General features: G+C 44.9%; 1 protein-coding gene across 1 annotated transcript in view; it reads right to left on the reverse strand.

Annotated features, from left to right (window-relative positions):
• Nucleotides 1-15,825, reverse strand: part of LOC115657621 (multiple epidermal growth factor-like domains protein 6) — a 309,734-nt gene that overhangs the window by 106,706 nt on the left and 187,203 nt on the right. The window contains 1 exon segment of the mRNA XM_030575675.1: nucleotides 14,651-14,773. Within this exon segment, the coding sequence (XP_030431535.1) occupies nucleotides 14,651-14,773 (123 nt within the window).

Here is a 15,825-nt window from a genome sequence, read left to right on the forward strand (position 1 = left end):
CATTTCTTGTTCACTTTGGAGGCAAAAAGGTCTACGTGGGGAAAGTCCCACCTCCAGAAAACCGAATGGAGAATGTCTGGACGGATGGACCACTCGTGTGACAGGAAGGATCTACTCAGTTGATCTGTGAGAGTGTTCTGGACTCCTGGGAGAAAGGAGGCTACTAGATCTATGGACTGGGCTGTGCAGAAGTCCCATAGCTGGATCGCCTCCCGACACAGGGGGGAGGGCCGTGTCCCTCCTTGATTGTTTATGTAATACATGGCCGTTGCATTGTCCGTGAAAACTGCAACACAATGGTCCTGCAGATGGCATTGGAATGCTCGGCACGCCAGCCGGACCGCTCTCGGCTCTCGGACATTGATGTGTAACGTCAACTCCCGGGACGACCAAAGGCCTTGAGTGCGAAGGTCCCCTAGGTGAGCACCCCAGCCCAGGGATGACATGTCCGTTGTTAGGGACGTGGAGGGCTGGGGTGGATGGAACGGCAGACCTGCACACACCAGGGATGACGTTCGCCACCAGTCAAGGGAGCCCATAACAGTCGGCGGAACTGTGAGTATAAAGTCTATGGCCTCTCTGCACGGACGATAGGCTGAGGCGAGCCAGATTTGTAGAAGACGCATTCGCAGTCTGGCGTGCTTTGTGACGAATGTGCATGCAGCCATGTGATCGAGGAGGCCAAGGCAAGTGCGAGCAGAGGTTGTTGGGAAGCTCTGAAGTCTTTGTACAGGGGAGACTATAGCCTGAAAACGATGTGGGGGTAAACTGGCAGTCGCAAGGTTGGAGTCCAGCATGGCCCCGATAAACTCTATCCTCTGCGTAGGCACCAGAGTGGACTTTTCCAAATCGATTATCAGGCCTAGAGGCATGAACAGGTCCTTGTGATGGTCACAGGGCTGATGACTTGTGCCTCAGAGGCCCCTTGAATAAGCCAGTTGTCGAGGTATGGGAAGACATGTATTTGACGACAACGGAGGGAAGCTGCGATGACTGCCATACACTTCGTGAAGACCCGAGGGGCGAGGAGAGGCCAAAGGGAAGGACCGTAAACTGATAGTGTTGATGATTCACCACAAAGCACAGATACCGTCTGTGTGGGGGGTAAACTGCAATGTGGAAATATATGTCCTTCATGTCGAGAGCGGCGTATCAATCTCCGGGATCCAGGGAAGGAATGATAGTTCCCAGGGATACCATGCAGAACTTGAACTTTTTGATGAATTTGTTCAGTCCTCGCAGGTCTAGAATAGGCCAGAGGCCCCCTTTTGCCTTGGGGATTAGAAAATATCGGGAATAAAACCCCTTGCCCCTTAATTCCTCTGGTACCTCCTCTATAGTTCTGATTGAAAGGAGCCTCCGGACCTCCTGAAGGAGGAGTTGCTCGTGAGAGGGGTCCCTGAAGAGGGACAAGGAGGGGGGGTGGGAGGGAGGGAGTGAAACACACTGGAGATGGTATCCAAGTTCCACTCTGCGTAGGACCCAACGATCTGAAGTTAATTGGGACCACACAGGGAGGAATGGCGAAAGGCGGTTGTAGAAATGAAAGGGATCCTGGGAGGCAATTGGTATTCTGCTCTCGGGCGCACCCTCAAAAGTTTGATTTGGGTCCCGCTGTTGGTTTGTTGGGACTGGAATTGTTACCTCCTTGAGGTCCAGACTGACGTCTGCGGTTGGTACGACCTTGTCTTCTGGCAAAGTCTTGCCTTGGCCTAAATGGGGGGTAAGGGCGCTGAGGTTGGGAGCGGAATGACCGTCTTTGAGTCTGAGGCGTATGCATTCCCAGTGAACGCATAATTACGAGGTTGTCCTTTAGAATTTGCAGTCTGGGGTCCGTCTTTTGTGAGAACAAGCCCTGTCCATCAAATGGCAAGTCTTGTATGGTATGTTGAAGTTCAGGTGGCAAGCCGGACACTTGCAACCATGATATACATCGCATGGCTATTCCAGAAACTCCACCAGAGAGGTCCTTTGGGGCCATCTGCCTGTCCCAAGTCAGGATAAAGGAGGAGGGTTGGGCGTGGGGATAGCAACTCCACCCCGTAAAAAAATTAACCTGCTACAGAAACGCCAACAATAGAGATGACAGAGACTTTTACCCTGGAAAAAGAAGGGTCTTCAATTCGAAGATGCATGACGCTGGGTGGTAAAAGTCGTGAGGAAGCCACTAAGTCGATTACCCTTCTTGCAACCAGGAGGATTACCATAGGCATATGGAACGTGAGAACCATGTACAAGTCAGGAAAGACGACGAAGGTTGCAGCAGAGATGAGGAGCAACAACCTGACCCTATTAGGCATTAGCAAGACAAGATGGATGCAAGCGGGGCAGAGATGACTGTTGACAGGAGAGTTGTTGCTGTATTCAGGACATAAAGAGAGCGACGCACCCCACAAACAGAGAGTAGGCTTCATGTTGTCCAAGCAGGCACAGAGAGCACTGATTGGTTGGGAGGCACATAGTCCCAGGATCATCACAGCATCCTTCAGAACTAAAATGAAGAGGATTAAGATGAATGTTGTTCAGTGCTATGCTCCAATTAATGACAGCGATGAGGAGGACAAAAATTATTTTTACAACAGACTCCAGAAAATATTAGAGATTCTCCCAGACAAAGACATCATCATCCTTATGGGAGACTTTAATGCCAAAATTGGACCTGACAACACAGGATACGAACAAGTTATGGGGACCCACGCTCTGGGAGAGATGAGTGAGAATGGAGAGAGATTTGTGGATTTGTGTGCACTTAACAACCTGGTCATAGGAGGTAGCATCTTTCCTCACCGCGGATCCACAAGAGTACCTGGGTATGACCAGCAGGCATGACAGAAAATCAGATCGATCATGTCTGCATTAGCAAGAAGTTTAGAAGATCCTTGCAGGACATTAGAGTTAGAAGAGGAGCAGACGCAGCGTTCGACCATCACTTAGTGGTGGCCAGATTGAAGCTGAAGTTGAAAAAGAACTGGATAGACACGTCAGACAGAAGAGTGAAGTACAACGTCAGCCTTCTGAAGGACCACAGGACCAAGGAAGATTTTGGACTGAGGCTGAAGAATAAGTTTTCAGTATTACAGGATTGGTCTGAGGAAGAGGAAGACAGTGTACTAAACAGATAGCAGAAAGTGACAGAGACACTTAGGTCAGTATGCCAGGAAGTGCTTGGAATTAAGAAACACCAGCAGAAACAGTGGATCATAGCAGAGACCTTGATCAAGATAGAAGACAGAAAGAAGAAGAAGGCAGCAGTCAACAACAGCAGGACTAGAGCAGCAAAGGCCAAAGCTCAAAAAAAGAGTATGCTGAAGCCCACAGAGCAGTGAAGAGGAATATCAGGAAGGACAAGAGAGAGTATGTGGATGAACTGGCAGCAGAAGCGGAGCAGGCAGCATACAGCGGTAATATGAAACAGCTGTATGATACTACTAAGCGACTGTCTGGAAAGTTCAGCAAGCCAGAACGTCCCGTTAAAGACAAGCAGGGAAAGTCTATAACAGGAATAGAACAACAGATGAACAGATGGGCGGAGCACTTTGAGGAACTCCTGAACAGACCAGCACCACCAAATCCACCAGATATCAATTCAGCTAACGAGGACCTCCCAATTAATTGCGATAAATCAACCAGAGACGAGATCAGAAAAGCCATCACCATGATGAAGAATAGGAAGGCAGCTGGACCCGATGACATCCCAGCAAAGGCCCTGAAAGCAGACCTGGATGCTTCAGTGGAAATGCTGCACCCTCTCTTTGAGAAGATATGGGAAGAAGAAGTGATTCCGGTAGACTGGAAAGAGGGATATCTCATCAAAATCCCCAAGAAAGGAGACCTTAGCAACTGTGCCAATTATAGAGGAATCACACTCCTGTCGGTGCCAGGGAAGGTCTTCAACCGAGTCCTCTTAGAGAGAATGAAGGATGCCATCGATCCACAGCTACGAGATGAACAGGCAGGGGGGAGGAATAGCTCAGTGGTTTGAGCATTGGCCTGCTAAACCCAGGGTTATGAGTTCAATCCTTGAGGGGGCCACTTAGGGATCTGGGACAAAAATCAGTACTTGGTCCTGCTAGTGAAGGAAGGGGGCTGGACTCGATGACCTTTCAAGGTCCCTTCCAGTTCTAGGAGATTGGTATATCTCCAGTTTATTATTATTATTATTGTTTCCAGCAGAACAGATCATGCACGGACCAGATAGCAACGCTTCGCATCATAGTCGAGCAGTCTATAGAGTGGAACTCCTCGTTGTACATCAATTTTGTTGACTATGAGAAAGCATTCGATAGCGTGGATCGAGAGACCCTTTGGATGCTCCTTCGGCACTACGGCATCCCAGCAAAGGTGGTCAACCTGATCAAGAACTCATATGACGGTATACACTGTAGAGTGATCCATGGAGGGCAGCTTACTAACAGCTTCCAGGTGTAAACTGGAGTCAGGTAAGGATGCTTGTTCTCACCACTTCTCTTTCTTCTTGTCATCGATTGGATTATGAAGACATCCACCTACGAGCGTAGGAACGGAATCCAGTGGACGTTGTGGACCCAGCTTGATGACCTGGACTTTGCTGACGACCTTGCACTTATTTCACACAGTAAACAGCAGATGCAAGAGAAGATCAACGTAGTGGCAGCCATGTCATCACAGGTTGGCCTCAACAGTTACAAGGATAAGACCAAGATCCTTAGGATTAACTCCACTAGCAAAGACCCAGTCACACTGAATGGAAGCCCCCTGGAAGAAGTGCAGTCCTTCACCCACCTAGGTAACATCATCGACCAGCAGGGTGGCACAGACACAGACATCAAAGTAAGGATTGGTAAGGCAAGAACAGCCTTCTTACAGCTCAAGAACATCTGGAGCTCTAGAGAGCTGTCTTTGGCAATAAAAATTTGACTGTTGAACTCCAATGTGAAATCAGTCCTACTGTATGGAGCTGAAACCTGGAGGACAACCAAAACAACCACCAGGAAGATCCAGACCTTCATAAATAGCTGCCTCAGAAGGATTCTCCAGATCCGCTGGCCAGACACCATCAGTAACATCCACCTCTTGGAGAGGACCTGTCAACTCCCAGCAGAGGAAGAAATCAGAAGGAGAAGGTGGGGTTGGATAGGACATACACTACGCAAGCAGCCAACAAACATCACCAGACAGGCACTGCGGTGGAACCCTCAAGGCAAGCGGAAAGAGGCCGTCCAAGAAACACCTGGCGACGTGACCTTCAGGCTGATAGCAAAAAAATGGGCTATACCTGGAACCAGTTAGAACAAATGGCCCAGGATAGAGGACTCTGGAGATCTGTTGTTGGCGGCCCATACCCCGATTGGGGTGATGGGCATGAGTGAGTGAGTGAGTGGCTATTCCAGAGGCGACCGTTCTAGCCGCCGAGTCGGTGGCATCTAGCGAGGCCTGTACGGAGGTCCACGCAACTCTCTTCCTCTCCTCCAGGAATGCTGTAAATTCCTGACGGGAGTCCTGCGGGACCAACTCTGTAAACTTCCCTACCACCTCCCAGGGGTTGTAGTTGTACCTACTCAGGACGGCTTGTTGGTTCGCAACCCTGAGTTGGAGGCCTCCCGCAGAATAGATTTTCCGTCCCAACAAATCCATTTGCCTGGCTTCCCTAGATTTAGGCGCAGGAGCTTGTTGGTCATGGCACTCCCGTTCATTGATGGACTGTACAACCAATGAACAGGGAGGGGGGTGCACATAGAGGTACTCATACCCATTGGAGGGCACCATGTACTTCCGTTCGACCCCTCTGGCTGTGGGTGGAATGGATGCTGGGGATTGCCAGATGGTGTCTGCTCTAGCCTGGATCGAACGGATGAAGGGGAGAGCCACTCTGGTTGGTGTCTCCGCAGACAAAATGCTTATCACCGGGTCCTCCACCTCTGGAATCTCCTCTACCGGTAAGTTAATATTCTGGGCAACACGCTGCAGAAGGTCCTGGTGTGACCTGAGGTCAATCAGAGGTGGGCCTGATGATGATGTCCCTGCTACTGCCTCATCCAGAGAAGAGGAAGATGACAGCCCAGGGACAAGTGGGTCCTGCACTGACTCCTGATCCTGGGGGATCTCTGGAGCCGTAAGATCGTGTGGTGCCAGTGCGTGGGTACTGGTTTCCTCTGTACCAGCCGGGGGAGGTCTGCTTACAGAGGCCTCTGGCATGCGGTGCTCTGAGTGACCGGAGCGTGATGGGTCAGCCGGTTCGCCTTGGGCTTGATGATAAGCCCAAGGCGTCCAAAAGGACCACTGATGAGGTACATGGTCCAGGCCATGGATATGCATCTCCGAATTCCCATAGGAAGCACTGTCCGCATAGGATGAGGCGGATGGGTGACGAGAAGGCCACGGGGGAGCTGAGGCCGATTGGATCAGGTCTCTGCGTCCAGTCGATCCTTCTCTACACGATACTGGAGAACGGTACCGGGACCTGTGACCAGCGCGGTGCCGGGAAGTCAAGCGGTGCCTTGAATCTCCGTGTCGAGATCGGCTGTGAGAGGTACGGCAATGCTGGGATCTGAACCGGTGCTGAGAGTACCGAGACGGCGACTGGGATCTCGAGTGGTACCGCGAGTACGACTGGTTCCGAGATGGAGAGCGGTACCGGGACTGCAAGCGGCGTCAGGATTGGGATCGATGGCAGGACCGAGAGTGCCTGCGGGACCTGGATTGTGACCAGCGACGTTCGATGGTACCAGGTGAAGATGGCCTCATCACGGCAGGCTTGCCCAATGATTGAACAACCCGCACCGGCAGTGCCGGGGGTTGAGGCAACTCTGGCTCCATCAAGACAATCAGTTCTCGTGCTGTGGAGAAAGTCTCCGGCGTAGAGGGCACGACAAGCTCGACCACAGAGTGTGCCGGGGACCTGATAGGCACCGGACTCGATGGCTCTTGTGAGACTGGAATCAACGGTGCAGAGGTCTGTGGTGCCGCGGCAGTTGGCGGTGCCAGGCAGTCCGACTTGGTAGTATGCTCTGACTGCGGCGTAGATACAGGGGCCGCAGGAGTCTTATGCCTCTTGCTCCTGGGGGAGAGGGAGCAGTGCCGGGCAGAAGCTTGGGCCAGTGAAGGCTGGTGCCGAGCAGCCTTTACTGTAGCTGTGCGTTCTGGTACGGAGGAGGCACTTGTCCCCGGTGCCGCAGACGGTGCCGAAGATGGAGGAGTTAGAGCTGCCTCCATCAAAAGTTGCTTCAGGCAATGTCCCATTCCTTTTTTGTCCGGGGCTTGAAAGCCTTGCAAATTCGGCACTTGTCCGTGAATTGGATTCGCCCAAGCACTTTAAACAGGAGTCATGTGGGTCTCCTGTGGGCATCGGCCTATGACAGGCCGCGCAGGGTTTGAAGCCCAGTGAACCGGGCATGGGCCCCGGTACTGGGTGAGGAGAAGGGGCTAAGCCCCGATCCTCTTTAACTATATACAAAAACTACTACAATAAGTACTAAAACAAAGTTAACTAGAACTATAGAAAATCTAACTATATACACAATAACTATATAAATGAGCGAATAGCTAGGGAGGTGGAGATCAGCTAAGCCGTGCTCCACTGTTCCAATGACCGGCACAGTCAGTAAGAAGGAACTGAGGGACGGATGGGCCGGCAAGGGTATATATCAAGCGCCATAGCGGCGCCACTCCAGGGGGCGCCCTGCCGGCCCACCGAGTGTTGCTAGGGTAAAAGTCTTCTGACGAACGTGCATGCAGCGCACGCACACCTAACTGGAATTGATATGAGCAAGCACTCGAAGAAGAAATGTCTCTGATGCTTTGTATTTTGCTACAGTTACTGCATCCATGCCTCTCTCATGTTGAGACTAGATCTTTGTGATGTACTCTGAATAGGGCTTAGTCTTCCATCTGCCTAGGTATTTATATTGTGTTTATGTTGTTATTGGCGATATGATCCCTTTGCAATGCCACTGCACTTACAAGCAATGGAGCAGATGAGTTAGAGCTCTTCTGCTATAACAGGATGGCTGCTAGCAGAGTGTTTACCATGACCAGTCCCCTCGACTGTGGCACTCACCAGCTTTCAGATATATAATCAGATAACTCTCTGTATCTAACTAAAGCATTTCAAGCAACTTTTAACAACAGTCACAAACAACTTAAGGGAAATTTATATTAGTATAATTAAAAACAATTCAAAATGAAACAGTTACAATAACTCTAATGATTTAATAATATAAGGTGGTTTTCCTAAGCAGGAATGCACCCTTGTTACAAAAAGGGATGGAATTCTGGCTTTCTTCCTTGTCTACCCAACACAAGTTAGCAAAGTAAAAGCCTACTATTCTCTTCTGATCTTAGGTATCAGCAAAATTAGAACTGTGATTGCATATTTTGTTTTGAAATGACTGTGAGTTTGCCATTTGGTACATGACACATTTCAGCAAGATTCAAGCATAGTCTACACTTAAAATTTAGATTGAAATAACTGCAGTGCCCAGGGGGTGTGAAAAATTTATATTCCAGAATGCTGTGGCTATGCCGACCTAATTCCCATTGTAGACACAGCAAGGCTGATGGAAGAATACTTCCATTATCCTAGCTACCATCACCCAGGGAGATGGTATTCCTACAGAGACAGAGAAAAACCTCCTGACACTGTAGGCTATGTCTACATTATGGGATCATAGAATCATAGAATATTAGGGTTGGAAGAGAGTCATCTAGTCCAATCCCCTGCTCAAAGCATGGGATAATGCTGGCATGGCTATGGTGCTGTATCTATGCCATTATACTTCATGTAGTGTAGACATGGGTTGAGAAAGGTGCATGGGGTCCCCGAGCATGTAACTGAGTGGATTAGGTTTGGAATGCTGCAACAAATTAGAAAGGATTGACGAAACCAAACTGCAGCATTCTTTAAAATTGTGACAGTGCCTCAAGTGTTCCTCTAGCAATGCAACGTTCATCTCAGGTTTCTGCCTGCCTTAAGCAATTAATTAATCAGGATCCAATCAATTAATCTCACCCCATTAAAAGAATGCCCAATGACCTACAATGAATTTTCCTTTGTTATTTATCAGCTGAAGTTTTAACTTATTTTGCAAGAATTTTTTTGCTGTAACATAGTCATTAGGAGCCAGATGCAGATCCATGGCACTGTACTTATTTCTTACAATGGTGCTTTAAAGTTGAGGGGATTAAAGAAGGTCAGTTTGCCCCATTCTACATGGGAGTCCTTTAGCATAGTCACTAAGAAAGTTTTGAGTGGTGTTAGTAACTGGTACTTCCTGCACACGTATTCAGAAAAGGCCAGTTTTTCATCCTATATTATATCTTTTATATTTGCTGTATTTTTTCTATCCAGGCGCTCTTGAATTGAGCTGAGCATAAACCTAAGTTATGGTTTGTCACAGAATAGTGTGAAAAGGGTGGGAATTTAATAAGACCGGATATTGTAAAAGCATCCTGAATCCCGCCAATGGGTTCATGTCTCATCCTATATTGAACAGAGACCCTGCAACAGAGAACAAACTGGCCTGATGGCTTTTCTTCTCTTTTATCCCAGGCCATTTCCCTAGAGGCACCAAATACTAGGATCTTACATTTCTTTGAGGAACACTGCTTGGAACGGTGACTGGAAGGTCAGGAGATCAAACCAAAATGCAGAATTAGCACTTTGAACCTCACTAGCAAAATGTAGGGTTTCCTCTGGCCAAAGAATAAATTATGACTAAACTACAAAATTTAACAGCATAAATTAATGTTTGTGGCCATTTTAACACACATTTTCTTTCTCTTACACAAATCCTTCTATTTTTCTTTTAAATAAAGCTATTAGCTATTTGAAATCTCTAAAGAGTTTTCTTCAGACATAGAATCAAGATAAATCACTTGACATCCAGGACTATTATATTACTAGGGTAAACAATGGTGGTCTCAGAGTCAGACAATAACTGTCCTATAATTCAATAGTCTCAGAGGTCATATCTTACAAAGGTCAGGAAATCTGCCAATGCTCAGAAGTTTAACAAAAACTCCCAGGGATGTCCACTGATCAAGTTACAAGGATAGGAATATTACTCTAATTGGAAAGACAAAAGCTCCCTTTTGTCAACACTAATCATATGACTTCACTGGCCTCTAGCTACAGTAGTCTTCATGGATGAGAAGATGATGATATGAATAAGAAATGACAGCCTACCAAAGAAGGTTAACACAGGGTCATGACGTCTTTATCTGACTTCTGTAGCTCATTCAAATGTAAACACATGCTTTATCCCATCGTATTTTACAAGTCAGAATTTAGATTATATTGATATTGTGGAATTTTGAAACTTTGCATTTTGGAAAAGACTATTTTTTCTTACTGTTATATATATTAGTACTCTTGTGGGTTAATAAATACAAAACTTAGCCCTTATTGTGGTTTTCAGCAGGTGATCTCAAGGCACTTTTCAAAAGGAGGCCAATACCATTAATCCCATTTTAAAAATGGGGAAACCGAGGCAAAGAGACAGGAAATGACTTGCCCAAGGTTACCCAGCAGACTAGTGGCAGAGCTGGCACTAAAACCCAGGTCTCCCAAACCCTACTTTAGTCCATTCACTAGGTCATACTGCCTCCTCTGAGCCTCCCCTGATTCTCCGTCAAAATCAAGTACAGGCAGTGATAAATTATGTAAACAACCTGAAAGGCTGCACCACCCTTAGTCATTATGAGTATTATCTTACTCTTCAAATTCATCTACTGGAATTAACTATACTACTTGCAGCGTAAGGTACTACTGAATGTAAGGGCAACAGAATTTGGCCCAGAATTATTGGACCACATTCATCTGCACAGTACCTCCACAGACTTTAAAATTATGCCAGAGAGGAATTCATCTCATTAGTTTCTCAGTGATTTAGAGTCAAATCCTTTCCCCATAAAGTCAAAAGAGTGTTGCCATTAATTTCAATGCGACCCAGATTTGACCTGAAGAGTACGGGTTAAGGTTGACTATTATGTCAAAATCTGTTATGTGCACAAATCGAAGCCAAAAAGTTCCTTGCTTGTCAGATATGAAATCCTGAATTCTCAAGTGCCAGTCTGTCTGGGGATGTGGGAGATAAAACTGTCATAACACGGCAGATGCAGAATTATTTCTGCAAGGCAAATCAACCCACTCCTCCGGCATTTTTATTCAGCTGTGCATTACTTCACCTTACTGCAATTTACTGCCAGATGTAAACATTGTTTAGTAAGGTAATGAAAAATATTGTATTGTATATAATTATGGATTATATATCCTGTCATGACAATCTCGCAACTGGCTAAAAACTGGTCCTTACCAAAGAATCTTCAGCACTGAAAGTTCCATGCAGTGCTATTCAATCTCATTCTCCATGCAGCACGCTTAATGAATAATAGAACCATGGGAAAAAGTTATAAAGGTTTAGTTAATGCTGAGCACAGTAACTTGTTCTAGGATTACTTCAGTTTTCTTCAACTGTTATACTGCTTGTATTAATGTATGCCTGAACCCTGCAAAGCACTGTCCATCATTACTACCATTGAAGATAATAGCGGCTGAAGATGCTGCTCAGCACCTTATAAGATCAGGCCAATGGTTTGCTAAAACTGCTCAGATTTTTATCTTGTTAAAAAATTTCATGGACTATGGTAAATTTAGTTGTGCTGTTGGATTAGTAAATTAGTTACAACCCACTTCTTTCCTCTCTCTTCAGCCCCACTACTATGGATGGATAACACAAACAGAAATTGGGACCTATTTCTTGATAATATCCCTACTGTTTATTGGCAGATGTTCTTTTTCTGAAGATACTAAGACCAAAACCGTATCTATCCTCTAAAGCAGAACGAACAATGTCCACATTATTTATGCTATGCCTTTATGATGTTTAAGTCTCACGTTTGTACAGCAGCTTTCATCCTAACACACCTCAAAGTGTTTTAAAAATGTGGTGAGCAATCACTTCACTCATTAGGGAAGTTAAAGCGCTTTTGGGATGGAGCATGGAAGCAGTACAATATACAGGAATGCTACGCTGTAGATTAGGACTAAAACTGAATACGATATACAACTGAGATGGCAGAGGAAATACAGGCAAACAGAATATAAGTAACCAAATTGACTAACAGCCCTGCAATTCTAAAATGCCATGGTAATTTTAATGACAACAAAGTGGTCAGAAACTCAGTTTTAAACCACATCTACAAGATGGCACCTCTGTCTACACAGTATAACATAGCATCATGAATGGGCATTGGCTCAGGGTCAACTTAAAGGGGTAGAGTACCATCTCCTGAATTATCCTCTTTCGGGGAGGGACAGCTCAGTGGTTTGAGCATTGGCCTGCTAAACCCAGGTTGTGAGTTCAATCCTTGAGGAGGCCACATAGGGATCTGGGGCAAAAATCAGTACTTGGCCCTGCTAGTGAAGGCAGGGGGCTAGACTCAATGACCTTTCAAGTTCCCTTCCAATTCTAGGATATAGGATATCAGCATCACTTCCCAAAGCACCCTTAGGTTTAATCTGAGGTCTCTCATCTAACAAGGACCAAGCAGAAACTTACTTATCCTGTTAAATTTGTTGAAGTCATAGCTAAGCTATTGTGGCTGCAGGAACACAGGGATGTACACTGGCTATCATTAAAATCTTAACAACAGCTGTTTGCAAGTAATTATCATCCCTGCTATACTTGTGGTATTCCATTGACTTGACAGTAGTTTTCAAGCTGTGGAATGCAGACCACTGAGGGTCCACAGACTATGTGTAAGATTTCCAAAGGGCCCCACACCTCCATTTGAAATTTTGTAGGGGGACGCAAATGAAAAAGGTTGAAAACCATCAGCTTAATACAGTAACTAATGTTTTAATGATCATTAAACAAAAGAAAAAACTGTAAAGACTTCAATGGTGAACACTGTAATTGTACACTTACATTATTTCTATTGTTTTAAATAAGCTTCATAATGGTTAACACCACATCCCTCTGTAATTGCTCATCAGGAAATGCCTGACAGGAGAGTCAAACATCCTTAGCTTCACCTTTTAAAGAATGTAATGCCACATTTGAGGAGGAGACATACATGACTAGCTCATTACTGCTCTCACAAAAATTGTGTTGTTACACTGAAGCAATTGAAGAGTGAGATGGGTGATCTTTGCTTTCAATTCAAGGAGGAATATCTGGAAGCTCAATTAATTACTTTTAAGCAAATCTGAAAACTGTAAGTATTCAACAATATAAACACATACAAACTTGTCCACAGAAGCATCTCCAAAGAATCACTAAAGTTAATAACAGGAGACTAGAGAAAGGTAGTAAAACTCTGAATTATGTATACTTTTTCTGATTTTGCATATTTGGAATATAAAAATCCATCAAAGGGAAGCACATAGGACATCAGTTAAACAAACAAACAAACAAAACACACTTCAATCAAAAGAAAATGCCCATCTGGTTCTTATTTACATTGTCAAGCTGGATACCAACTGATAGCTAATCCTACAAACTTCCAGTCTGGGAAAGAGTGTTCCTGAATGAGCTATAGAGATATAGTAAAGAATATAATCACAGCTGGGACATACATGGCAATGTATCTAACTTAAAAATCAAGAGGCAAAGGACAAAAGTAAAATGAAATCCTGGCAGAGAGGAATTTGCACGATTCTGTACAATGGGGGGAAACAATCTTGTCAGAAATATCTTCATGCTGCGAAAGATGATAATGTGTTTTGCAAGAATCTACATATATATAACTGGAGGAACGAAAAGAACTTCAACTATTTGTTTACTGCAGCAAGGAAATACAGCCACACAAGATAGAGGGCAACAGCTTGGCAAATAACCAGTTTCAGCATGTGTGCACGACAGTTTTAGCGGGTGCTTTCTAAGTTCACATCTGAAAGATCACATGAGACCTCAGAAATAATCTGAACCTTTTTGGAGGGCATCACATGCTGTAGCCTACTGCTCTGTGGGCCAAATTTACTGGTACACTAAGTACTTTGCATAGGTTTGCTAATGCAAAATAGCTTTGAACCTGGCTTAATGGCCCAGTTAGACCAGGTTTACAGTTGTTTTATGTTACCAGAGTGCTGCAGAACAGCCATGATAAAATTTAGCCATGTGCAGAGGGCTGAAATAAGACCTATTTAGCACTTAAGTCTCATCCAAACCCTATTTTGAAGCTGGCCCTTTGCATAGGGATGAAATTCACCCCAGATCTTACCTAGGAATCTGGCTTCATGTTTCCCTAAGAAAGAAGGCAAATGGGTTTATGTAGCTTGTGATTTCAAATCTTATTTTAGACGCTTAATCTGTAGCTGCGGAACTGCAACTGAAGTGCAGAAATGTATGTGTCTTTTCAGATAAGCACATTTTGTTTTAGAAACGGATAAAATACTTTCAAATGTGAACATTTTCTTCAGGTTTTTAAACTGATGATAGAAATTCCATAATCAGAACAAATCCAGGGCAAAATGATACATTTTTCATAAGAACCCTTTGAAGTGTTCTTAGAGTTACATCTTCATAATCCAGCCAGGAGAAGATCTGCACTCTTGACAATTCTGAATTTATGCACTTCAGCTGGCTCTAGATGAAAGGTAACTCTCTCAGTTTTCATTCCAAGGATGTTCTCGGACTTTTTATCAGTAAAGAGACACAGTACAGAATGTTACCTTCACATGATTTTCCATCTTCCCCCAGTTTCTGGCCAGCTGGACACCTGCAGTAGTAGCTGCTGATAGTATTGCAGCACTGGTCCTGACAGCCGCCATTCTCAATGGTACATTCATTTACATCTGTAGTGGGAAATAGCATATACAAATTAGACACTGAATACAAAGTAGGCATTGACTAAATTGTCTCTTCCTTCAACAACACTGTGCATCTTTCTGATTTTACCATATGAAGAAGCAACTAAGAGCTGCTGCTTATAGCCTCCTGAAATAGGATATGCCCCTTTGTTGCTTATGTCTTGCATTAGATATTCAGCAATTCAGAGCAGGTTCTACATCTTCCTGTGTGTTTGTGCACAGTGCCTAACGAAATGAGTCCCTGACCTTGCCTGAAACCCTTACCACAATATTAATGTGTCAGATACGTAGCTTCCTGTGATATTCCTTGAGAGAGCTGATTGTATTCAAATTATTTCAGTGTGGGCAAGGGACTATATGTAATTCCACGGGAGAATGTGACTACAGTTTTAGGATTCCCTCTGAGACCTCGTTCCACTTGGCTTCCAAAAAACTCAGTTTGACTGCAGCTTTCGTGACTCAGGTATCTTTATTTGGCATACAGCAGTGCTACACTGAGTTGACCAGACTCAAACACAGTGGGGAGGGGTGCAGGGTACATCACAGCTCCAAAGTTACACAGAAACCCTCTCACTCTATATGCATTACACATCTCATTGCATTTACTATACATAGCATCACATTTTGGATTGGATTGGTTATTTTGCAGGAACCAATCCCTGTGCAACATGCACTGTCCATGGTTCAATTTCCTCTTTATTTTATCTCTGCATTACTAACTTATTTTGCCCCTTGTTATCTAGTTCATAGTAAACTGTTCCCTGAGCGTTCTCCCTCCTATCTTAGTTGGCTCAGACATTCTGCCTTCTTTAACCTACTGACCTATTTACTTATCTTATTTAGCACAAACATTCTGCTTTCAATCTGATGATTCATTTACCTCTCTATTTGTATCTTCCAAGAACTGAGGCCTTTTTGTGTTAATTACTCATGTCAGGCCAGGCCTCAGCTACACATAGCTCCTCCAGGAACCAAGAACAGTGGAGGTGATTAGACAAATTCATTCAGATTGTAATGCTGCCAGAGAAATACCACCA

Source organism: Gopherus evgoodei, chromosome 9, assembly GCF_007399415.2.
Source record: "Gopherus evgoodei ecotype Sinaloan lineage chromosome 9, rGopEvg1_v1.p, whole genome shotgun sequence".
Taxonomy (NCBI): domain Eukaryota; kingdom Metazoa; phylum Chordata; order Testudines; family Testudinidae; genus Gopherus; species Gopherus evgoodei.